At 43.2% G+C, this 26,452-nt stretch overlaps 1 protein-coding gene across 4 annotated transcripts in view; it reads right to left on the reverse strand.

The window, feature by feature from the left end:
* The window catches only part of FAM131B (family with sequence similarity 131 member B), a 60,864-nt gene that overhangs the window by 25,534 nt on the left and 8,878 nt on the right, over positions 1–26,452 (reverse strand). For 3 of the 4 annotated variants that reach the window (XR_014186321.1, XR_014186322.1, XM_082075909.1), the window contains exon 1: positions 17,975–18,164. The exons of the other annotated variant lie outside the window; for it this stretch is intronic. Coding sequence is in view for 1 of the 3 variants with exons in the window: in XM_082075909.1 (XP_081932035.1) it covers positions 17,975–18,002 (28 nt within the window). In the remaining 2 variants the exon portion in view is untranslated. Of the gene's footprint in view, positions 1–17,974; positions 18,165–26,452 lie in introns of those variants that run through there. 4 annotated transcript variants of the gene reach the window in all.

Consider the following 26,452-nt stretch of genomic DNA (forward strand, 5'->3'; position numbering starts at 1 on the left):
AGGAAAAACACATGGAAAATCAGAAAGACGTATGGACAGTGAAGCGGGAAAAGAGAGACTGAAAGCAGAACGTGATACTTTGGTATTGTTTTAATCCAACTTCTCATTGGTCTCTTTTTCCTTTCAATTGTATGTTTTTTTTGTTTGTAATGGTACTTCCCTTCTCCAATATAATTTGTTTCTCTTACCATCTTCCATTGCAGCTTCTGCTAATCATCATGACTATTCCATTTGTAGTTTTATCATCAATTTCCTCTTACAGAACAGTATTTGCTCCTCTCCATATAGAGCTGATAAGCATTTTACAACATGAGTGGCTTATGAAGCTAATTATAAAGTGGGATTTTTACAAACACATGCTACTGTATTTCTCATTGAAATGTTCTGAAACGAAATTATGAAAGTTGAAAGATTTCTTATTTCCTCATCATTTTTTCTGTATTGTGTGTATAGAAAGGATACAGAAGGCTTTCATTTTCATTGAACTTTTAAGAGATTTACTTATTTTTTAAAAAACATTTTATTATATGTTTTGGGTTTTTTTAACATCGTAAACTCCATCCTTGCTCTGGAAGACTCAGTAGATGAATTAAGAACCCATAGGAATCTAACTACATAAAGCAGTGAGAAAAAAACATAGCAGTTTAAATACATAAGTACATTAAGCCACACTGTTCACAGATCATGTTTGCTGTGTATTTTTAACAGAAATTTGATAAAAAAGCTCTGATAAATGCTCATCAGATAAAAGAAGTCTCCACCACAACTGCAGCAATGTTCCAACTCAAGTCCTCTAAGTCTTTGAGGGAAAAATACCAACCTTCTCTCTGTTAAAGTACTGTTTAGGTAAAAATCAAGATTTATTATTAAGCCAGGCCTTTCTAAATAATGAAGATTTAAAACATCTAAAGAGGAAAAAAGGTGGGGGAAAGAGAATACCCTTTTCTCCCTTTTTTTTTTTTTTTGAGCATCATAACTTTGGACTCTCAGAAATTAGAAAATGTGTGTACTAAGCATTCCCAAGCAATATGAAATAATGACCATTTTTATTAATGCACTGGAAAAATCCAGGAAGGATCTGGATGACTGTATCCCACCTTGCTGATTCAAAATTACTAATTTTCCCTATTTCAGTAGTTCATTTTGCCACAAACTTTAATTTATCATGGAGATACAGAATTTCTTATCTGGAGATATTTTCAGTTTGTTTGCATTTCTGTGATCATAGGAAATTCAACTTGTTTTGAATTACTTATTACTTAATGCAAACAAGTCCATTCTCCTTGGGTTTCCTCTTGACATTTTCTCAATTCCTGTTACCACTGTCTATTCATTGATACTGTATTTGGTACCTGTGCCTGTATTTTGTTCATTTAACAAGGTACATTCTTCTACATCTATGCAGAAGCCTTTAATAATCTATTTTGTTGTAAATTCTGTGCTGGAAACTAGACATCTCTAATTTATCTTCTCTATTTTGTTCCACACTAAGTAGATTAATACAGTTTTAGAATCTTAAATTCTGCTTTTTTTTCTTCCTGACATGATGCTGGTGAGGTTGCACACCATATACCAAACACGTATTTGTGTCAATTGCATTCTGATGTGCCATGCCAATTAACATAAGAGGAAACATGAATTAAACAGTGAATTTCCAATACTGCTATTATCCACTGTTAGCAAACTTTTTTTCTGTTTCTCAAGTTTTACTTTCCAGCAGAGAATAGAAACATTATCATTCAATATTGGTAGCCAATGTTAATGTTGGTAAAGACCAATATTTAGAGTAAATGGTTCAATTACTCTTTTCCATTCCCTTCTTTTCCCTGAATAACTAAGAAAACAAGAAATGTAATTGCAGTAATTATGATCAGTCTTTAAATTGTTCTTTCCCTGACATCAATTTTCATGATTCCCCTTGGGAGTGTAGTATCTTTGTCAAACACATCATCATGTGCTGTCAATTGTGGTTGAAATAAAAGCAGTTCAAGCTACTGGGAAGGACTGACAGGTGGACGGACAGCATAATCACAGAAACCTTTTCCTTCCCTGCATGTTTTACAGAGATCCATTCAAAGCTAGCCAAAATGTCAACATGAAGGAAATGAATAAACCTTGTTAGGTGAACTGTCCCTGAAGTGAACCTTATATGGAAGCATTCAAATTTTCCCAGGTACAGCTGATAAACCAATCAACCTGAGTTATTCACACAACTGTGTAAGTATTCTAGCTTGTACTGCATGAGAAAACATAGAAATTAGTTAGTTGCTGTTGGCACCTAACAACAGAATCACGTGTGGAAGATGAACAGAAAAAATCTGTTTTCACAGATGAGACAGAGCTGAACAGTTTGATGCTCATCAAGGCAGAGAAACCTCTTGGTCTCCACAAAACAGAAGCCTTTGAAATTTTTTGATCAAAAATGAAAATACCTACAGCTTTGAGATGTCTGCAAGATCAGGAATTGGATGGGCAGTTCTCAGGATCTTTGCTTTGGATTTGGGTAATCCAAATTATTTTCCAGACCATTCTGCCTTTTTCTGCAAGTAGGTCCCTTTTTAGAGCTGTTTATGAAATATAATTAATGGATAAACCTCCAACACCAACATTTTTCTTCTTGATGGGAAACACTTTCAAACCAATACTAAAAGCTACTGCATGTCATGTCCTTGCAACTAAAAGGAAATGAACAGAGATCATGTTAGACACAGCAGTTCTGTTCTGAGAAACAGTCATGTAATTTAAGCTAAAGAGGTACTGCAAAATGAAACACATCCGATTAACACAATTTTAAAAAAATCTCATAGCCCTGTCTCATTTGCAGAACAAGCATCAGCCAATATGAACAGCAGTAATGTGTTTATCCTCGTTCTCCACTGGTTCTCTGAAGTGCAGAGAATGTGTCCCCAGGGGCCTCATTCAGCACAGTAGGTACAAAAATGTCAATATGAACCAAGGTAGCAGCCCTTTTTTGCTGGCCTATAGCCAACATTACAGAGGTAATATGCAACAGGACATTTAATATGTTGCTCTCCATATGTGTTTAAATTTGTCTCTGTGGCCAGCATGTCACACGGGCACTGTCCTAGAGCATAAGAATACCATTAGTTGTGACATCTATGTCCCATAGTTGTATCTTTACCAGTGGGAAAGAAGAACCATCCCAAATACTCCTCGGGACTCAACAAGCAGATCACAATGCACCTTCCTCACCCCAGGGACGCCGTTGGTCCATCTCCGTGGGGTGGGCAGCATCACTGCCAACATGACGTCAACAGGCCAAGGCAAGAGTCCACCACTGCACCTTTGGTCCCACTACCATTCCCCAGCCAGCAGGACCAGTCAGAGCAAGAAGCAGAACAAGAGCCTGCTCAAAACACCAACACGTAGGGGCAGCAGCAGTTTGTCAGCTCCAGGCTCCACTCTTCTTACCTGTGACCCAGCTGTGGGCTGTCACTCTGGCAGCCCCAGAGTATAAAACCAGGTGGCTACATCCTTCCCCACCACAGCCATCATATCCTCAGCCACAGTCCCCAGCAGCAATCATCAGAGTCAGTCAGGATGCACCAAGACTGCTGCCTCCTTCTCAACATCCTCCCCAAAAATCAAAGTGTTGGAGTTTCCAGTGGCAGTGATGCTCTAGGCCATGACAGTGGCCTCCAAGTCATAGCAGGTTTTCTTCCTGGCAACACAAGCCACTCTATAGGAGGCAATGGGTAAAGGGCTCTCAGTGAGGGGCTTTTCATTCTCCTCAAGCCCCTCCAGGTGCTGGGTATGGATGTGACACCAACTTCTGTCTCACCCCTCTTCCCAGTGCTGCTCTCCTCATTATCATCCCCTTGTTTGCCCTGATGAAGCTGGTATTTCCACAAGCCCTCTCCTGCAGGGCTGCAAATGACAACTCCCTCTGCCAGTGAGTCCCCATCCAGATAGCGGGGGCAGAGCTGTAGAGTCCTCTATCATTCAACATCAGGAATCTTCTTGTACATCCACAGCTCCTCAAGGCATATTCAGGGCTTCCTTTGCTGAGCCTGGACACTTCTGAACTGACTGTTTTCTGGCCCAGGAAAGAGTCATTACCCTTCCAAACAGTGAAGGATGGAAGTGGTCACAACAATACCCTCCCCACCCAGGGGAACCTCACACAGAGAGGCAGCGGGCTGCTTACAGGGAAAAATTGTTACCCCTCATTCCTCTGTGAAGGCCCAAGCTATGGGATCTCAGAATGGTTCACCCACTTTTGCACCTTTGGTCACTCCAGTCAGCACTGTATTCAAGATCCTTGGCCAGTACGGGGACAGACCACTATCTTTGATGAGCCGGACCCTGCCTGAGGAACTACTCCCTTACCAATCCATTCTTTTCCATGCCAGTGATCCAGTGCAGCTGCCAAAAGTGCCTTGGCTCCCTTCAGATGTACAGGCCAGGGAGGGAGAAACTGTTCTCAACCCTAGAAAGCCACCAGCAGGACTTCAGGTCTCCTCACCAGACAGAGAAACACAGCTCCATAAGCAACTGTGAGAAAGACATAGCTCCATAAGCAACCATGGGAAGACATGCAGGTACTGAGACTGCAGGGGTTGAGCTCACCAGGTGGAGGTGCCAGCACCAGCTGGCAGGCCCTGGACCTGATTGCCCAACCCTGTACCTGCCAGGGTGAGGTCACAGCTAACTATCGCAACCACCATCATCCCCACTCCTAAGCCCACCCCATAATTTTCTCTGCTGCCCCATCCACACCTACATGGAGCAACCTTCAGGGGGTACTTGCTGTTCATGAGGCTGCTCTGATCCCCAAAGGGCTACCCCACTCCCTCTCTTGCTGTCATCAAGGGGAGACTCGTTGCTCTCTGCCAGGTGCAGTGGCTGGGCTGGGACCTTTACTTAGTAGGAGAGGGACAGAAATGTCCCAGGCCACCACAGGCTTCTGGGTACTATAAGGACCAGGGGCTCACACAAGTCCACAGGTTCCTCAGACCCAGCGTGCCAAGGGATGAGCTGTGCCACCTGCTGAAGACTCATTGCTCTGGAAGAAGATGCGGCTTACCTTTGCTATGGCAAAGTACAACCTCATCTTCATCAGTGAGGACCCTGTTCAAGGAGGGAAGGGGACCCAGAGGGCATAGTGCTTCCCTGTACCATGGGAACCACAGCTCTGGCTGCAAAACTTGCTGGTATATAGCACTGCTGGTACCACTGACACCAACACTGCTGGCCAGAAGATTCCACACGCCCCTTCTCTCTGCTTCCAAGTGAATCAGCTCAAAATCCCATCATTAAACCCCATGATATAGAGGTAAGGTCCCTTTAGGGGCAGGGTACTCTCCTTGCTTTGGGCAGGAGGGTTCTCCATTGTGTTCCTGCAGGAAATATTCACCAATATAACTGCCAAGCCTAGTTGCTGTGGTGGTAGACAAACATGGTCTACTTTAGCTGCCCTGAGGGTAAAGTCTTATGCCACTACCCCTGATGGACGAGCAACCCTTTTCACCTTAGATATGCAAACCAAAGTGCTGGAAGTTACCGGGGACATCCCCATCACCTGATGCACCTTTCACTTTGTATAGAATGGGGGTCAGTAATTCAGTTGATGTCTGTACCCTAAAATGAGACGCAGTACATTTATAATTTTTCTAGCTTATATTTGCCTTCTTTCTTGGTCTGGTTCCTCCCAAGTGCTATTCCTGGACAGGGTCTTTAAAATATCCCACTGAACTGGACTGGTAAGGGTAGATATCAGGCCACAGCAGGTGTCCACATGAAGATCACCCTGCTGCAAACTCCATACACCTGACTATGCTCTCTCCATCTCAATTTGAGTAGCAGAGCATGAGCCACTCATGGCTGAATGGCATCTGTTTCACACAACAACACGTTGTAAGCGTGTTCTTCTAACATCACCATCCATGATGCTTGCAACACCACCTCCTGTAGGATAAGGCTGGCCTACTAACAAACTGTTAAAGAATATGAGCTTTATAGCAGCCTCCCAGGACCTCTGGATCAACACAAGAAAGAAGAGCCATCCTTTCCCTCGTCTCAAAGGTGTTAAAAAGTAGAGCAAGAAGTTGTGGGCCAAGTTCTTCCCCTACAACTACATGATGGCACCAAGGCAGTAGAGGAATGTGGCAGAACAGACAGGATACACTCAGGCTGGAGAGGCAAGCTGGTCTCAGGAATTCAGTGGGTGCCACATGCACCACGGGAAGCTGTGGGTACTGAAAGAATCCTAGAATCATTTTGGTTGGAAGAGACCCTCAAGATCATCAAGTTCAACCGTTAACCAAATATTGGCACTAAGCCATGTCCCTAAGAACATCATCTATGCATCTTTTAAACACGTCCAGGGATGGCGACTCCATCACTTCCCTGGGCAGCCTGTTCCAATGTCTGACAACCTTTTATGAAGAAATTTTTCCTAATATCCAATCTAAAACTCCTCTGGCACAAAGTGAGCCTATTTCTTCTCATCCTATCGCTTGCTAATTGGGAGAAGAGACGAACACCCTCCACACTACCTCTTTTCAGATAGTTGTAGAGAGCGATAAGGTCTCCCCTGAGTCTTCTTTTCTCCAGGCTAAACAGCCCCAGTTCCCTCAGTCACTCCTCATAAGACTTGATCTCTATACTCTTCCCCAGCTTCATTGCCCTTCTCTGAGCTCACTCCAGAACCTCAGTGTTCAAGAAGTTCAGGTCCAGAACACCATTGTCTGGTTGTGGACCTAGCTCCTTTGTGAGATGGATCATGGCACTGTCTTCTTCCATAAGTGAGGTGACAAAAATACATTACTTGCATCCTTACAAAGGGTATTGCTCCTCATGTTGGTCCAGAGCAGAAGTGAGAAGAAGGAAGGACTTCATGTACAAACCCACTTTCTGTTTGGGTAACATTAATTACTGCATTTTCCGTATTCTGAGCAAAAGTGCCCCAGGACCTACTGAAGCTCCTTCCTACTGTGGCTGAGATCTCAAAAACTCTCCACCATATGCCCAGTAGCAAAATCCTGGGCTCTCCCAAGGCTGCCAGGCTGAGCCTCTCAGGAGTGAATAGCTTTGCTTCTCATGAGAGAGAAGCATGAGTGTTCTTCTGCCAAAAACACTGGGATATCTGCAAAGGGATGGACTGCTGCACAGTATTTCTCCTCAGCACAGTTTACAGCAAAAGCTCTCATGTAGCTCAAGTCTGTGCTGGTATATGTGGCCCACTCAGACCAGAGCCACATGATTCCAGTCCAGAGTATGAAACTGTGTATGATCTAAGACCACAAAGAGCATCTCTTCCTTCTGGTCCCCCCAACCATTAGAAAGTATTTAATAGAAGAGAAAATGGTTATTTTACGGGGACTCTGAAAGCATTCCATTTCAACTCCTGCTTCATGGGCTTTTTCCAGCACCTGTGTACAACCGCAGAGTGCTTGTTAAAGCTCAACAGGGTACTCTTAGCTTCAGAAGTGGGGTGAGTCAGGGCTGCCCTATTCCAGCCAATGCCCTTCCATCACTATAGAGTTCTTCCCCTGTATTGTGTGTTAGGGCAGATGGGCCTGCTGTGCACAGAACTAAAGTTGTGTGTAGTCATGTGGGTTTGATCCCACCGACATGCCTCCTCACACTTTGGTACCCAGAACACCTGGCACACATGGGTCAACCACATCATCTTTCTCTGCCAAAGTCAACTGAGTCAAGAGGTCTCGTCACCTGTTTGGAAACAGATGCTAAGCAGGCAGCTAGCAACCTCCCAGCTGCACTCCACACCAGTAAGGCACATGCTTCTTGCTCTGAGAGCCTTCCTCTGTGCTGTCTGCTACTTTCTGGCTACTAGCTAGGATAAGAGGGAAGTCAAGGTGTCTGAATAGCTGCAGAGGTGGTCAGAAATGATGCAGCAACTTTTCCTTCAAGGATGGTTCTGGTCATGATCAACCAATGAGTGCTGAGCATATTTCAATACTACATCAGTACCTTTTGCCCTATTCCTGCAACATGGCCCAGCCTCCAAGAGAAAGTACTGGACTTGTGGATGGTCTTTTATGCTTCAGACAGTCCAGCCTGGATTGTGCTGGCATGTGCCTTCCCCCACCATCTCTGAGATGTCTGTAATTCTATACCAGTGACCTAAGAGGTCTCTGGCAAGACCTTCTTGAACTACTGGTGTTTTACAAGGCCCTCCTCAGAACTTGGAAGCTCTCTGGACCAATCAAGTCCCTCACGATCACCAACAAGGGGGAATCTTCCTGTTCAGCTCCAGCTGAACAAAACTCACCTCTGAGTGCAGGCAGAAACCTCATCACTGAGGTCATTCCTGCACCATCACTAAAACTGGGATCAGGGAGTCTGGGTCAACTCCACACTGCTTGTCTCGTATACAGTGTAGAACACCCAGATTATACCACCTTCTCCTACCTCAAGCAAGTGACACAGGAGGGCAGTCCCCTTCAACACCTAGCTCCATGGAGATACCTCTGAAGATTTGGCCTGTGACCCTCTGTCCAACTCACACATCTGAATAGCCAGATGACCTCCCTTGAGAACACCTCTATGCATTCATGCATCAATTGCTCAATTTTGCCCCCTAACGTGCAACCACAATACATGCTTGTAGGACCACTCATTGCCAGGAGAGGATGAGAAACCCTTGTGGCCAGTTTCTACTGTGAGTTACTTGCATGGACCACTGGGAACATCAGCTGGAAAAATCCTCCATCAAGCAGAAGGCACACATTTGTTTACAGTACCCCCTGACTCATGTCTCTTATGCAATGAGAGGGAGACTGACACCTCTGTACTATAAGCATGCCAGTCTTCTGACTCCTCCAGTACTTGTTATCGAGATTCTCGTTGCACTTCTCACATCTTTACTTGTACAGTTCCCATCCCAAGATCTACTGAATTCTGGGCCCTCTTTATCAACTTCTCCACTTCTCACCAAGCTGGCTGTCTCCAGCTTCAGGAAGAGGAAAACCCAAGATCCCAGAAACTAGCAGTGCTACTTCTATTCCCTTGTTCTGGGCAGGGCATCACTAGATTGCCTGGATACCATAGAAATACAGGTGTGCTTTGCTCACTGTTCCTCTCTGGTTCCCTGTTTTCCTGAGTTTAGCCTGTCTTTACCCTGCCCTCTTTTCTCTTATGTTTTTTTTTTCTCCTCCACTCCCCCACTCAATCTTAGTGATTGTCTTTTCTTTTTTTGTTGTTTTTATCTTTGTCTTCACCCTCTTCTTCTTGTTTGTTTTTTTTTGTTTGTTTGTTTGTTTGTGGGGTTTTTTGTTGTTTTTTTGGGGTTTTTTTGGTTTTTTTTTTCCCCGGGGGATGGGCACGGTGGGAAAATAGACATTTAGCAGTCATTTGGGAAAGATATCAGCTTGTCCCTAAAGTGGGAGTGGATATGTAAGAAAGAGTGTAAGAACAGGAAAAACAGTAGTGATATTTTCCCAGAAAACTTGTCCTAGCCTGCCCAAATTTATACCTAAAGTAGTTCCTGAGACAGAGATGTTGCATATGTATTTAGCCATCTTTAAAGGAGTTTTCTTCTTTTCATCTGTTCACTTCTTAAACAATGTAAAACTTTTTGTACTTATAGAATCCTATGTCAAGGAGTTCCACAATTCATCTCTGCATTATATGAAGTAGTACTGGCTTTTGTGCAAGTAATGGCCCCTTGCTAGTTTCATTTGATGTCTAGATTCTGTTTTGAAATAGATAATGAAATATTCTTCCTTCTTAATTTTCTCCATGCTGCTCATATCACAAAGAAAATTCATTATTTTATAGATATCTGTCATAATTTTCCCTAATGATGTCCTTCCCACACTTGAGAAATCCCTATCTATTTAAATGGCTCCTCACATATAAGCCACAGCATACTTTTGTTTGCCTTTGCTGCCCTTTTCTGAACCTTTTCCAGTTTGATTCCTTTCTGAAATGGGAATGGGTAATTAAGGACAACAAATTGTATTCTAAATAAGGTTGTAGTATGATTCATGCATAGCATAATGCTGTTTCTCATTTAATTCTCTGTTCTTTCCCTAATTACTAACATTTGATTGGCGTTTTTACTGGTACTGAGAATTAAGCTACTCATTATAACCCCAAGATCTCATTCTTGCATGGAAATAGTAAACTCAGAACCTCCATCGTTGCAAATGTAACACTAGAATTGCTTTGCCTGTGTGCATCATTTTACATTTATCTACATCAAATTTCACCCATAATTTGAACACCAAGTCTTCTGATATTGTGAAATCCTTTTGTCAGTCTCTGCATACACTTTTTTGTTTGCTCCCCCAAATGATCACTGCCGTTATCATACTTTGGTACCTCATAATTTACCCCCCTTTTTCATATACAGCATGGATATGCACAAATCTGAAAAAATGTCCCCATGAAAAGTGGCCATTTTGTGCTAATCCTTCTTTCCTATCTTTACTGAGCTACTTAATAATTTCAGGAACTTCCCCTTGATTCAACAGCAGATTCATGTCTTTAACAGCCTGGGCTGAGTAACCTTCACAAATGTGCTTTGCAAATCCAAATAGACTATAGCCATTGGATGTCCTTTGCCAATATGCTTGCTGACCCCTTTTAAGACTTCCAAGGTGTGATATCCCTTAACAACAGTAGTCTTAACACTTCCTCAGTATATCTTATTTATTCATGCATGCACTAATTCTGTTCTTTAGAGTAATGTTTTTAGCTTGCCTTCTCGGAGTATCTTGTTTACTAGTCTATAGTTTCCCAGAGCTCAAAAACATTTCAAAAACTGGTATCACATTACCTACTTTCCAATTTCTTGTACCAAAGTAATTGGAAGGCATTACAAACCATCATAAGTAGTTCAGCTCTTTCAACCTCAGATTTCTCCAGAAGTCATGCATGAATACCATCTTATGACCTGTTACTCTTCTGTCTACCTGGTCTGCGACCTCATTTACAGAGGCTTTGATTTGAAACTCATCTTCCAATGCATCCCCAACAAGGAAAAGTTTCCACAACTTCCTCCATAATGAACAGATACAAAAGTGTTCTTTGGGTTTTTTTTGAGGCTGGGGAAGGGGGAAGTGGTGGTGATGTTCTACTATGATCTTAATCTCTCTGAGTCACTTGAAAACTGAAATATCATGCACTAAATCCTCGTAATCATTGCACAAGGCAAGTTATTTGTCTTTTACAGGCTCTTTGAATGGCTCTTGAAGTAAACATTAAATTTGCCACCAGCAACTGAAGTCCTTGTCACTACTGAATTTCCCACCTTCACAGCCTCTTTGATTTTCCTCTGACTGTCACAGCTTCCTGCTACCATCCTGGCCAGTGACTGTAAATGGTCGGTAGTATAATCCCTAAAACTATGTTTCCCAGGAGGAATGTCACATGCAAGGCATTGGGATCACCAAACTATTTTCCCCAATTTAGTAAATCAATTTTGCACTGAAACTTTCTCCATAAGCCACATCTGATCAGTATCTGTGGATGCAACTACATCTTCCCAGGGTAAACTATGTTTCTTTTAAATGTCTAGTATACTCCTCGACTTGAGAATTTGAGACTTAAATTCACAAACATCCCAATCATCTAATCTGACCTCCTTAAAATACGAGAGGTTAAAAGTATTTACTTGGTTAATTATACTTTCTGCTGCTCTGCTTGAACTATAACATTATTTTTTTTTAATTTTGATTTTTATGTGTTCAGGTGACAGAAGATAGTATAACTCTTAGTAAATTGTTCCAATAGTTAAGTATTTTTGCCATTTGATTTTTTGCCTCAGTTCCGATATGAATGTATCTGCCGTCCTTCCATCACATCTTAACTATTTTCTGCTAAGTTGAAGAGTCAGATGGTTTGAGGGGCTTTTTGCTTCACTCAGACTCTTAGAGACTGTCATTGAGTCACTTCTGTAAGTTTTTGTTCGTGGTGCCATGCTTATTTTCTGGCTGTTCTTCACTTTAGCAGTACTTCTCAAAGCAATAATTATAATAGAATTAGACAAAAAAAACATTTTTTTACAGGGACCAAATGCAGAGAAAACATAAACTTCTCTCCTCCTGTTCAATTTTCATCTCAAAGAAACACAAGATCTTTTTCAGCTGCAGCATCACAATAATAGCTATTGATCTACTGGTTATCTGTTCAAGTATCTATGATCTTTTTCAGTGTCACTGCTTTCTAACATAGAGCTCTGGTCCGGCAAATACTGTTCGCACTCTGTCATTAGATATATGAACTTGTATTTGGTTATATTGAAACACACACTGTCAGTCAAGATTCAGTACTCCAAATGAATCAAACTATTCTATATTAGTGATTTAGCCTTTTCATTTGTATTGTAATTTTTTAGCAATTCTTCCAGTCTTTGTAGATTCTACCAAGTTTATCAATATTTTAGATTTCCCTCAGGATTTTAAACAATACGTTAAAATCAGATGGTACTGACAACTGTATTAAGAAATGTGGGACCACATAGGAAAGACAAGCTTTTCAAAAATTATTCTTTCGTTGTTGCTATTTTGCTATCTATTGAATTTTGATGCACTTGAAATGTACCATATTCATATATTACTAGTCAAATAATTATGTGGTACTAAGTTGTTTACTAATTGACCAGTGTTTTTGTCTTTTATGAATCTAATCTTTTAGTTCCACTACCATGGTTGTAGGTAAAAGTACTTCTGTCACAGACATACTTGGCTGCAGGGAGCTTCATAAAAGTCACTAAATGAAGCTAGCTTGACAGGATCAGTTTTGCATAAACCCATTCTGACTGGCAAAGTTTTGACTTTTTATCCAACTGCTCAAAAACTCTTGAGTGCAAGTTTTCTTGAATTAGCTGTTGTGTCAGTCTAAAATCATGGTTGTTTGCTGTTGGAGAGCATATCCTTATGAAATGAGGTGAAAACTATTTTTCTCCTACCTCCCCCCAAGAAAGCACGCCTAAAATATTTATTGATTAGTTTAGTTCACTTTTTCTGCTTCAATACACATCAGCCTATAGAAGTCAGACTCCCAGCTCTATCATGCCAATTAAATACTATTCAATACTTCCATTTTCCCCATCAGCTCCTTTGTCATAATTCTCTCATATTACCATCCATAAGAGGTCACAAAGTCAATATGTTGTCCTTTAGTTCTGTTCCTCAAAATCACATCTGTTGTGTTATCCACAAAAAAAAAAAAAAAAAAAAAAAAAAAAGGTCTTAGGTCAGTCAGCAGCATGCCAAAGACTGTTTTCTTAAACTAATGACCATTGCTCATACACTTACCTTGCAGAAGAGTTTTATTATGGTCTCCTTATGAAGCTAGGCTTACGTGATCATGCTGGTTTTAGCACTCTCCCCATAACAACTTTGAAACCACTAGCCTATTTCAGTACCTTGACAAGAGAGAGAGGGGTCTCAGAGATCATCACTTCATGACAATTGACTGCTAGGTCCAAGAGACAGTCTCTGTTCAGATCCTTAGTGGCAGAAATAAATTCTTATCCCAGAGTGCTTTAGATGAGTTTTTAAAGTGATCAGGTTGAGAACTGCTCACAAGAAGAAAGGCCAGACTCAGAAGAAGTAGGAGGGATGAAGTGAGACTAAGCACAAAGCAGTCTGATCTGGAAGGAAAAGTGTCCCTTCGTCCTTCTGCGTGTCCATTCTGCTTGCCTCTTACCCAGGTAAGAGAGGAACAAGATATCCGAATGCCTTTCTTCATGTATTCCCACTCTTTTACCCACATTGCCTACAAAGTGGAGGATTCTACACAGAGTTCTGTGCTCCTTCCCCTTCCAGCCATGTGCATGCAAGTAAATTAATATATCCCTAATGCCATGACTCAGTTTCCTTCTGCATTACCATTTCCCCTCCTAGGCTTCTCCCTCTTTTTCTTTTCACTGACTTGCTTATACGTTGCAAGTGAAGGAGGGAGGAACTGGACACTGGGTCCCTTGATACGATGTGTATATGCAGACTGGATGTCTCACTTTTTCACACTCCAAGTGCACAGGCTACACTTGTCATACCAGATCTCACCCCACACACCTTCAGATCTGTCTAGAGGGAAGAGTAAGGAGAAAAATGAAGGAGATGTTCACCAATTGCTCCAGCTGCTTACCCCATCTCCTGTCAGTCTCCTATCCCGCTCCCCTGCGGTCCTCTGGCAGAACAGAACTAAAGCAACAGGTCTAATCTAACTCAGAAAGGCAACCACTCCAGGCTTTAGATCCTAAGCATAACATCATGGGATAATTCATGTTGGAAGGCACCCATCAAGATCCAAACTCTTGCTCAAAGCAGAGTCAGCTATGAGGTTACACCAGATTACTCAGGGCTTTATACAGTCTGGTCTCGAAAATCTCAAAGAATGGACACAGCACAACCTCTCTGGGAAACCCCTTCCAATGCTTGACACTACTCATAGTCAAAAAGTTTTTCCTGATAGCCAGTGTGAGCACCTCTAATTTATCTTTCCTCACACTCCAAAAGTACTGTTAGTTTTTAATTTCTTGGAATATTTTTCCACGATTTTATGTCACTTCACAAAAAAAAAAAAAAAAAAAAAAAAGTTTGCTGCAGGCTTCTGTGCAAAGACATGAGACAAATAAGAGACATCACCAAAAAAAAATGGAGAGCAACCTTGAGCTTAATAGGCTTGACGTTTCTCTTCATTTAAATCCATGCATGGAGAGAGATCTTGTCACACTAGTCAGAACGGCCAATATTATATGTTTAAGCTGTGGTCAAAGGTACACTTGCAATGCATTCAGACCTCTATGGAGGCCTGAAATCTTAAATCTGGTTAATTCCATTGCTGATGGTAATCAAGCTGTTCTTTGCATTTAGTTTGCACTCAAATATCTACAAGTTCCCAGCTGGATTTTGCAGCCTTAACTCACCAGCAACCTCAGTGAAAACCTCCTTTACTTTCACTGAAACTGTCCCAGCTATTATAAGAATCACTAGGCAGCTCTCTCAGAACTATAATAGGGCAATTTTTACTAATATATAGATCTGACTTGTAGCTATTATCAGAGGCAGAAGCCAGGTGCAATGCTCATTGCATAATTGCTATCATGCCATGTAACAGAAAGTACATATATGACACTGAGGTGTGAGTGGTGCACCTGTGGAGAAGGTGATTATGTATCAATTTAGCCTTTTAAGATCACTGTTCAGCTTTTCATACCCCCGGAAATCCTAATCTGATCACTGTCATTGTGATTTCTGGTGTCCTCTGTGACTAAAAGATATTATATGACTCCATTTCAATTTTACACATATGGAGCTGGTCTGTTATGACCCTCTCAATTACTTTTCCCCAGGGAGGAATAACCAGAAAACTCATATTTAGGAAATTAAATGTAAACTTGCACATCACTAAACATGTGCAAACTATGACATCTAACTAGATCATAGTAAAATGCCCTGGCAGGAGATAGAGAAATGAAGTGGTTTGCTTAAAAATGGAATGGAAAAAGGCCTGGAGCAAGCTCAGGGTACAATCCTGCACTGGCCATTGTGTGGTGAGTAAACTAAATGTGACTGATCACAAACTTTCTGTCACTAATTAAAACCTCCCAAATCCTGAGTTCAAATCTGCTACCTGCAGATTCCAAGGTAAAGCAAATACAAGCATACCACCCTTCTTCTATGTCTAGGACCTACCTGGTCTTTGAAAAGCCATACAGAGCCTGTATATTGAACTAATTCTGCAAAAGTCTAACCAGATAACACTGTACAGCAAGAACCCGAATTTCTGTTCATGTTAGGATGTTAGTTTCCAGCCACATCCTGGAGCTCAGACCTAGCACTTTTGCTGAAATAGGTCTGAAGAATCTTTCCAATAACACCAGGAAGGCTGGAGTGAAAAATCTAGGTTGCCAAATAAGAATGGTTCTGAACAAACCTCCTTAAGTGGAGAAATCCAAGTCAAACTCAAAGATTCACCCTGTCCAACCTCTAGGACTCAAAACAGATGAAGACCCTACTGAAGAAAAACAGTGTAAAGATTGCACAGGAAGCACTATTACTGCATTTATATCTGACTCCCATAGGGATCAGAATCACGGTTGTGCAATCACCCTTAACACACACCTCCATAACACGAGGTCAAGGAAAATTCCTCAGTTAACTGTATAAATAGTCCCTACTCTCACCATATAGAATGAGCATATATTGCATAACCCAGAAGTCACTATAGTATGGAAAGTCCAATATCTGTACCATTAAGGTCTATATTTAAGAAGTGAAATTTGCAGACAGACTGAATTTTCAATTATCATTATGCCGTCATCATTTTAATGCATAGATGCTCTTTTATATTTTCATCTATACCCATAGATCTGTATGACATTTATACATATATATATATGTATAAACATGTGCTCTCATATATACATATGTATGAGAACGATACTTGCAATAGCTCAGTTATACAAGACTTTTTTGTAACACAGATTCCAGGTCCCAAATCATTAAAATGCTGCCATGCATGGGAACAAATACCTGTGTGGTTAAGTATGACAGTTTAACCACATTTTGGAGTGGAGAGTGGATGCTACTAGATGCGTGTTTGTTCTTTATTTGTGGGGAGAGGGACACAGAATTAACGCTGCTAGTTCAGACACACATTGACAAAAGGGGTATAGATAATTTGCCAGCTAACAGGATAATAATGCCCTTGCTAGTGTGTATGTGTAGAGGATATGGGAAAGGCAGGAGATGGAGGCAATACACATTTTCATACGCTATAGGACACAGATCCACATGAGCTTGAAGGATCTTAAGAGAAATATTGAAGTCATCTTTGCCATGTGGACATCACAGAAGACATAAGAGATTTCTTTAGGTCATGAGGATATTTGAGACCAGTGAGAGACATAGGCTAGATGTAGGAATTAAATCCCAAAGTAGAAACTGGAGTCTGTAGTTTAAAGTTTGCTGCTGCAGGAGTAGGTGGTTCCCTGGAAGTGCTCACAAAGGGCTTTCTAAGAAAGTGTCACAGCACCAGGCTTTGTCACAGTCCCTCAGATTTATTCAGGGGAAGTGGTTCACTTCTCTTGCCCTTAGAGGTTTGTTTTTCCCACAGATGTCACAGTGTCCATGTGCTTCGTGTAAAGGCTAGAGAGACATGTATGACCAAATTTGCTGTGTTTTTCTCTCAGAGATTGTTGTAATGGCTCGAATGACACATCCCCATGTAACTGACGGCTGTACATGTGGTTTACAAGAAATTTTCCTGTGGGGAGGAAAGTGTGCCACAGGACACTACTTTTACCTGTAGAAACCTGCGCTTAAGGATCGAAGGGTTTCTTGGTATCCGCGAATGTGTAGGAGGGGAGAGCTAGGTTACATAGCTTAAAGGCTTGAGATCCTCTACTGTAAAATGTGCATGGCCCACTGGAAAGATGCAATTCCTCCTACTGTGTCACTTCTATGAGAGGGAAGGGATTCAGTTCTGTTTGCTGTTCTCCATTGAAGTCTATGCAGGGGGAAGCGGGGGCGGGGGGAGGAAAAGACGTGCAGATCATGCAGTGTTATGTATTCTCGGATAACAATAAACCACTACCGAGCAAAGAAGGCAGCCGCCGGCCTCCTGATCCCGCTTACGGAGGCACGCCCCGCACCCACCCCCTTTCCAGGGGCATCGCACTGCCCCACATGTTCCGCTACCTTCTGTCACGGGTGACACCAGGAGATGTGCCCCCAGCCCCGGGCAGGACCCGCAGTCCCGCTTCCCCTGTCCCCGCTGCCAGCACCTAGGCCAGCGGCCGGGGCTCCGCGGCGCTCCGCGCCTACCGGCGCTGCCCGCCGCGCCGCGCCACAGGGGAGCGGGGCAGAGGGAGGTGGGGAACGGTCGTGCACACCTAACGGCGCTGGACGGGCCCTGGGCAGCCGGAAGGGGGGCTGTGAGGGGCGACCCGCCATACGCTGTAACAGAGGCCGTCGTGCCATTACCCGGGCGGGGGCCGCGACTGCCCGAGCCATCCTCGCCAACGCCTTACCCACAGTGCGGGATCCGATGCAGCCCATCACTCCGGCAAGCCTCCGGGAAGAGGCGACAGCCTCAGCAGCGAGGAGGCGGAGAAGGAAGGGAGGGGGGGAGATCGGAACGGAGCCGGTGTCTTCAACGGGAAACGCCGGGGTGGCCCAGCCGGGACCGGCGCGGGGTCATGGTCAGGTACGAGCGCCGGGTGCCCGCCGGGGCGATGTAGGTAGGAGGGGCGCCCGCGGGCCAGGCTGTCATCTGCTCCCGCCGCGCCTTCACGCTTTGTTCCGCTCCCCTTGTGGCTCCCTCGCCGCGGTCGCGTCCCTGCCTCCTCCGTGTCCCCCCCTCCGCCCTCTCCCCCCGTCGGCGACTCTCCGATGGGGAGGCGGGCTGAGATTGGGTAAACAGCTCCGGCCCAGCAGAGCCGCCCCGATTGGCTGCGGGCCTCCGCGGCCCGGGGAGGCAGGGCTGGACCGGGCCGGACCGCGCCGTTCGCCCTCGTGGGGCTCGGGACGGGGCCGGCGGCGGGGTGGAGGTGAGGGACAGCCCGGCGGGCCGGCGGCGCGGTGCGGTGTCCCTCCCGCTCGCCGGGGGAGCGGAGCAGGGCGGGAGCCGGCACAGGTGAGCGGCGCAGCAGGCCGGGGACGGGGGGTGTCGAGCAGGTGGGGACAGGAGGAAGACGGGAGGGGAGCAGGAGCGTGCCCGGAAGAAGTCGCGAGGGGCGCGGGGGCGCTGGGGATGGAGGTGGTGACGGGGCGGGCGGGGCCCGGCGCGGTTTCCCGGTAACTACACTTGCCGCCCCGACTCAATTACCGGCAGCCCCCTAGCGGCCACGCTGCGCCTCCCGCGGGACGGGCCTGGCGCGATCCCTCACTCGCGCTGCCGGCTGCGCCGGGGCGGGCGGCCCCGTTCCCGGGGAGCAACTGCGCCGCGGCCCTTCGGGGACTGCGGGAGCCGCCGAAGGGCGGGCAGCTGCGGACCGCGGAGCGGCCCTGGTAACGCGCTTGGCCGGGGAGACGGTGATCCCTTGTCTGATCTGCCCTTTCCGGAGCCCCGGGGAGCTGGGGCTTCTTGTGGGGCGAAGGTGTGCGGCGCTGCCTCTCTCCATCATCCTGCAAAACGGTGAAAGAAGCAAGCTCAACCCTGCAGAAGATCGTTGAGGCCTTTCCTGTGTCCTCCCCTCTAACATAGCAGTGAGGAGGGATCTCTGCAGCTGGAGAAGGTGCTGTTATATCTGTTCCCCTCACAGCTCAAATTTTTCCTTACCTGATAGCAGCAACAGCAACAGGCAGCATCCTCCTGGCCCGCTTCCCCAGCACCACAGACTCTCCCCAGTCTGCCCCTTCCACCTTCACCCTCTGAAATGTTCATGATTTCTCCCTGTCCCTTTGTGTTTCCTTCACCCCAAAAGCTTCACTGATCCCACCAGCTTCCTTCCACGAATTTCTAGTAACAGCAAATTTAATTTTGCTCATCCCAAATGAGCCATTTTATTCTTGGGCCTGGGGCCTGGAAAATTCAGTTTCTGTTAGCATTGTTACAAAGTCACTCATGACAGCTGAAGAGCCCTGATTAACAGCAGTAATGAGGAATAGGTAAGTTCATTTGTTTTTCCATTTACAACTTACAGTCAGCCTAAGGAAGGAAAAAAAGATTATTTTAAAAAAAAGGACTTCACATAAAGCATATTTTGCCTGACCCCCTGAAACAACAGGCAGGAAGTCTACTCACACAAAGTCAGCTTACAAACTAAAATTTACATAGGAAGAACATGGGCAGGAAAAAAAAAAATAGCAATGTCTGAATATAAGCAGCTATCATATCTTTTCCCTTCTCCATGGTATTGATGATTTACTGTGTGACTATGGTGAACATGACACTGCTGAGATGTGAGAGATTATAATCTCCTCCTGTCTGGGTGCCTGAAGCCAGTGAAAGTCTGCTGTGGTGCTATAATGCTTATCACCGGGTACGGCACAGTAGATCTCTGCTGAGGGTGAAGTCTTCCACAGCTAGAATTATTTCCCTATTTCACTACTCCTTCCACATCCCACATGTATATCCAAACCTATTAGTTTTCATCCAGTCTTTTTTAATAACTCACTAATTATATTTTTCCTAATGGATCAGCACTCTTGAAACCCAAGTTGTAAAAATGCTGAGAAAATATAGAGCTGGTGGAACTTCATGTGCATTAGAGATGTTTCAGCACGTCTGAAAAGCGAATCTGTGTTGACTTCCAGGTCTAAATGCAAGGAAAGGGAAAACAAAAGCATATTGGAATGAGAAGAGTGGTATACAAAGACAGAAGGCCTCTCTCAGATACATGTTTTGTAAGTTAGTGGCTGCCCAGCCAACTGTTGTCATCTACAGTCTTGTGTCGACAGATTGATCAGGACAGCTGTCCTCAGTAGTTTCACCACAAACCCCACCAAACAGCATTTGCATCCCATCCTAGCCTGATAAGATGTATTACTGACACAGCTGTGGGCAATTTCTTTTCCTTTGTTCAGAGAAAGTCTGGTTTCAAGTTAATCCCCTTCTCCCGCTCACCCACTCAATTGAAAACTGTTTTCTCTGTGAATCTCCTTCTGCACTGTGAGTGATCTCTGCCCCAGATGCCTTCTCAGTGAAGATTTCAAGTAAGTCACACCACTGACTCATTTTATTCCCCCTGCATGATGCTTTAGCTTGTCTATCACTTTGTCTCAAGCTCAAAGTCATACCCCAGGTCCTAGGAAGTGCATAGTTGATTTAATCAAAGGATAGAGTCTTCACTATCTTGGTTCTTACTCATATATTTATTCATTATGGACCTTGTGTACATAAATCTACATATTTAAAGTAAATTTCATTCTCATTAGAAGTTGGGAAAACTTTATTAGACTATCAACTATCAGTTTTGACACAGCTGCTTGACTCTTCCACACAGTAGTTTCCATGCGACAGGGAGCTCATAATCAGTGGATAGTTTCTAGTTTTTAATAAGCCTATAACTAAATTTTACTTCCTAAATTCAGTTCAAATACAACGTTTATCATACAGTAGCATAAGGAAACAGTAGCTATTTTACATTCTGAAGAAACGTATTATTTCATTAGAATTATCACGTAGTAGGGAAGTGACAGACTGAATCTTTGAACAAGAGACTAACACAAACCACAAATCTAACTGTCCCACCCCAGTTTCTGTCCTTGCTCTTCCTGAGCAACAGTATTCCCACTGCTGCTGCAAGGAACAGGAGGTAAATGACAAAACATGAATTTCTGACAGGCTCTGAATAGTTTCTCTAATCATTGCAAGTACTTTCTTAAACAATTTCATTAGGAAAATGTGTACAAAATACGTTTTGTATAGTGCTGATTTAAATGCTGGTCTGAAAGATCTTTGTAAATGTAAGTTTTCCTGCAGGGTTAGGAGATGGAAACATTTAAGTACCTAGAGAGGGAAACAAGGAAGGAGCAATAGGAGACAGCCATTTGCAGCCTCCTAAATTATTTGTATGATGGGTGCGATTACGTGCCCCTCTGTTTATTGTAGAGCTGTTGACCTCCCCATCCACACACCCTGTGGCGAGAGACATGCTGGGCAAGAAAGAAGGAAGAGCATGCCTGTGTTTGAGCTGTCATGGGTTGCTGCTGTTAGGAACTTCTGTTTGCAGAGAAAAGCTTCAGGGCTGCCCGAACTAGGTCAAGGATGCTGCTGGTGGAAGGTCAGCATAAAGCTCCCTTGACCTTTTTACTCCCCTCTTCTGCACCTTTGCCATGAATGCCACAGAGCAACTGACTGAGATGCCATAATCAACTCATTAAGCCTGTGCTCCTAGGTGTATACTAATTGGTTTTGGGGCTGAATGCCAAGGTGAGTTGGGAAGAGACAAGGATCCAGGCTTCCAGTGGTCCCTTCCTCCCACACCCTGCACACAGGCAGAGTGGTCACTCTGGGTCTGAGCAGAGATGGGTGGGGGAGGAAAACATATTTCCAGCAAAGCTAAAGATAGTGACCTCTTGCCTGGTAGAGGGTCTAGTAGCAGCACAGAGCAAAGCAGTTTCAGAACAAGCTCTGATTTTTAACATTTTGTTCCAAATCCACGTTGAAGCACCTCCATTGTAACCCTGAAGAAAGGCTTATGCTGAAAATTGTTAATTTTGCTTTTTAAGAGAAGCCCGTTCAGCATTATTTTTCTCTTCTATAAGCTACTGATTAATCTAGTAAACCTATTTTTCCATATGTTCCCTATAGTTATATATAAATATACATATAAATATAAATATATTTTAAAATTTAAATACCAGAACAGCTTCATCCTAAGAAACACTATTTATAAAGTACAGAGCTATCATCACTGTCATATCTGCTTAGTAAAATTATTCTTTTCATCAATCAATTATCAGGGATGCAGATTAAATGACAGTGAGTAGTGTGCACCTGTCGCCTCCCATAGCTGCCACTTAAACCAGTTAAAATGAAAAAAATTACCAATATAAATCTTGCCGCCTAGTGTTCCACTTTCAAGTAAATATTGCAAACCCACAAATAATTAAAAATGTCTTCCTTCTGTCTATCATTCATACTAACATTACTTCCTGTCCCCAGAGGTCTCACTGGCAACCATGCCCATCCTCCCATGAAAGGGTCTGGAAAATGATTGTTCACCTTCTCCTTCTCTGGTCCTTTTTAAAATCCTTATTTAAAATCCTCTGGCCCCACCAACTACTGTTGCAGAAAGACATGGAGAAACTTCGTACATGCATCTTGCAAGGTGTGTCTTCAGCTGTTGAAAATATACAGAGGCCTATGAAGTTCATGAGTAGGAGATGTTTACAAAAATACAAAAATAGTATTTTTGTTACAAGTTACAAAAATAGTATCTGTATCAGAATGTCCTCCGAGGACTGTTGCTCCAATATACTTTTCTGCTGGCCTCTTGCCACTGGCAGTATGGATTCCTCAGTAAATGCTGCTTCTGCCAGAGATCTCTATAATTGCTTCATAGAGATGATGGAGTAGATGCCACAAGAGTTAATTCTACATGACGCTGTATTAGCTACTCACGCAACTCGTAGGATTTTCCTGTGGACTGACAAGAAAATGAGAGAGCAATATGACTCATAGAGTTGTTCTTTCTTGTTCAGAGCTCCTTTGGTGCAGGAGACAAACAAAGTCTTTTTATGAGGTTCAGGGACTGAAAAAAGCAGTGACAATTTAGTTCAGATCCTGAAAGTGGTGTAACTTATCTGACATGAGGGGAAACCTGCATCTTTTCAAGCTGGGAACATACTTGAGGCTGTGTGAATCAACTGAAGATTAGAAGGGACAATAACTGGAGATATACATGTAGGATATGTCTGCATTACATGTTGTGACATAAGCTCATTATTACCTATACTCACATCTGAGCAAATGTGACCTTGTTCTGCCTGCACCCAAAGGTCATAAAAAAACTTTATGAGAGCATATTAATTCAATGCTGAGACAGAACAAATCAATCCACCTTCTCAATAGTGTATTTACCAAAAAATCCCCCAGGGTATTTTGTCCCATGTCACAGAATCACAGAATGTTAGGGATTGGAAGGGACCTTGAAAGATCATCTAGTCCAATCCCCCTACAGGAGCAGGAACACCTAGATGAGGTTACACAGGAATGTGTCCAGGCAGGTTTTGAATGTCTCCAGAGAAGGAGACTCCACAACCTCCCTGGGCAGCCTGGTCCAGTGTTCTGTTACCCTCACTGAGAAGAAGTTTCTCCTCAAATTTAAGTGGAACCTCTTGTGTTCCAGTTTGAACCCATTACCCCTTGTCCTATCATTGGTTGTCACCGAGAAGAGCCTGGCTCCATCCTCGTGACACTCACCCTTTATATATTTGTAAACATTGATGAGGTCACCCCTCAGTCTCCTCTTTTCCAAGCTAAAGAGACCCAGCTCCCTCAGCCTTTCCTCATTAGGGAGATGCTCTACTCCCTTAATCATCTTTGTTGCCCTGCACTGAACATGTTGCTGAAGAGAGGTAATGGTGAGCACCAAAAGATTATTTTTCCTCTTCATCCACATACTGAGTTCTCAAATTGGCCTGTGCTGACAAACCAGAGGCACATGCTTTGAATATCCTGGCATCATCTACTGGAAACTGAACACTGATGGAGTGTCACAAATTAAGGACAATCTTATTCAGAGGTATGAAAATTGTTTATGTTAGACAGACACCTTAAAAACAGACTCATCTCAATGCAGGTTGAATTAAAAAAAAATATATCTGAAACAAATTTTAATAATTTCTACAGTGGAGAGGTATGTCACCCCAACACATAAAAAGCATGCAAGCAGGGGGCTAGCTGGAATCTAACAACAGACAGTATTCCTGTATCTGCTTTGATGCAAAATCCCTGCTATGTGACCTTACTTATTTGGCAGTATTCTCTTAAAATACAATCACCTTTCTTTAAAACACATAGGTTTGCCATATCGGTACACAAATAAATGTTCAGTGTTCATCATTCTTTTCTCACCTTATCTTGATATTTGCCTTCTATTAGTTTCCATTAGGGATTTGTAGCTTCCTGTTTTTTTTCAGAACAACATTACTGTTTTGCAGATTTTTAGCAAGTGTAATATTTTCACAGCATCTTCATCCATGTTTGATTTCTATCCACAATCAGGCAGAAATGTCATGTTCCATCCTATATATGTTAAATAAAGTCTCATCTTTCATGCCATTCCCATTTCAAGACTTCACAGAAAACAAAGAAAAGGAATTTACCATCTGGAACTGTGGTGGTGCAGTTTGTTCTGTTAGCATTTCACTGATGCCTTTGTAGCAGACTGACCAACTGCAAGTGATCAGGCATCACCTTCCATTTGAGCATGGAGAACCATCTCTCTGAAAATGCAGCTCAGTATCAAAGAATTAGCAAGTCTAGGCTGTTTCATCTGTCACAAACTTCACCCACTCAGCAATACCATTCTGGTGAGTATCTTTCATAAATCTGTTCTGCATCCTCCTATGTCCTTACCTTGCATCTGAACCAGCTAAATGTCTGCTTATATGAAATTGCGCTGTAGGTAGACTGGGCCATGCTCTGAAATTCGGGTTTCTTCTGCCATGGCCTGAGGTTTTTTCCAGTGGCACATGAAATGGGAAGATGAGTCAGTTCACAGATAAAGGACTCTTTTCCATTCCCTCCCTGCCAGGAAGGGCTCAGCAGGTGCTAACAAATGTGGAGGAAAAAAAAAGAAAGGAAATTCTGGGAATGTAAAAGAAAGGGAACTTGGTGACTCTCTGGCAGCTGCACTAGAAGTGGACAGGTTCCTCACCATCAAGTAGGTAGTGCTGAGAGGGGGGGGTCTGAGGAGGTTGCTTTGGAGGCTCAAAAACTATACATGGTATGCACTAGGAAAGCAGATACCACCAATGACATAAATATGGTGTATATTAGGGTGCAGGCACTTTTTGTGCAGAGTTTTATTTTGCCTTTCTAAAAATGTTTACTTCATTCTCTACTGAAAGTCTGTTTTCCAAACAGTGAAAATACAGCAGTTATTCCTCCTAAATGTCAATTGAATTTATACTAGTGATGCTGCTCAAACTGTATTTTTAAAAATAATCCGCAAACAGTTAATGTGCTTTTTAAACTCCAAGTGTTATGTAAAAAGGGACAATATTTTTAGCCTTACAAAATATCAGTTGTCATCTCCTCTCTCTCTGATATATTTGCTATGGGGGACGAGAAGCTTGCAGAAACTATAGATATTGACTCTTCTAAAAATAAGAGGATTTTTTACTGTATTATGGTTTTAGAGTCATAAAAATCTTAATAAAAACATACATAAATACCCAAAAGCTTAAAATCAAGTCTGAAAACTACTTTTTTAAAAAGCTAGTGATTCTGTCCTCACTGCTGAATTCTTACATCTGAAATTATAGCATAATGCATACAGAAGCAAAATATCGACTTAAACGGTTCATTCATGCACTGACAGAATGGCCCTCATATTTAAAAAATGTCCAGAAAATACCCTCTGCCATATAACATAGAGCACACAGCTGCTGTCAGCAGGCTCTGGCAAATCAACACTGGCTCAAACTATTTTTAGAATCAAGTCAAGCCTGCTGCTGTTTCTGGAGGATCTGAATACATCTGCATCTATGCTGCACTCCATAAGCAGTATGGTGGGATCCGGATTGCTTGCCTCTCTGCTCATTAGAGATGACTTTTCCATTCCCATCTGTGTTTACAAGTCTTCTGAGGTCAAATGTTTTCACCCACTGATAACCTCCTTATAAAGTACATTTGGGCCTTGTGTCTTGCTCTGTTCTCCACTGAAATTTGAGGAACAGGATCTCAGAAGAGGCTGCATTGCTACCTGTTCTTATGTTGACATCCTGATGATACCCTCAGGTGCTTCTGGCTAGGAGGCAGCCCTTACCAGAGGCAGGCCAGGAAAGGAGAGCATCCCATCCTCAAACCTGCTGTGATCACAGCTGATCCTTGA

Source organism: Streptopelia decaocto, assembly GCF_964273445.1.
Source record: "Streptopelia decaocto genome assembly, chromosome: 1".
In the NCBI taxonomy this organism is placed as follows: Eukaryota; Metazoa; Chordata; class Aves; order Columbiformes; family Columbidae; genus Streptopelia; species Streptopelia decaocto.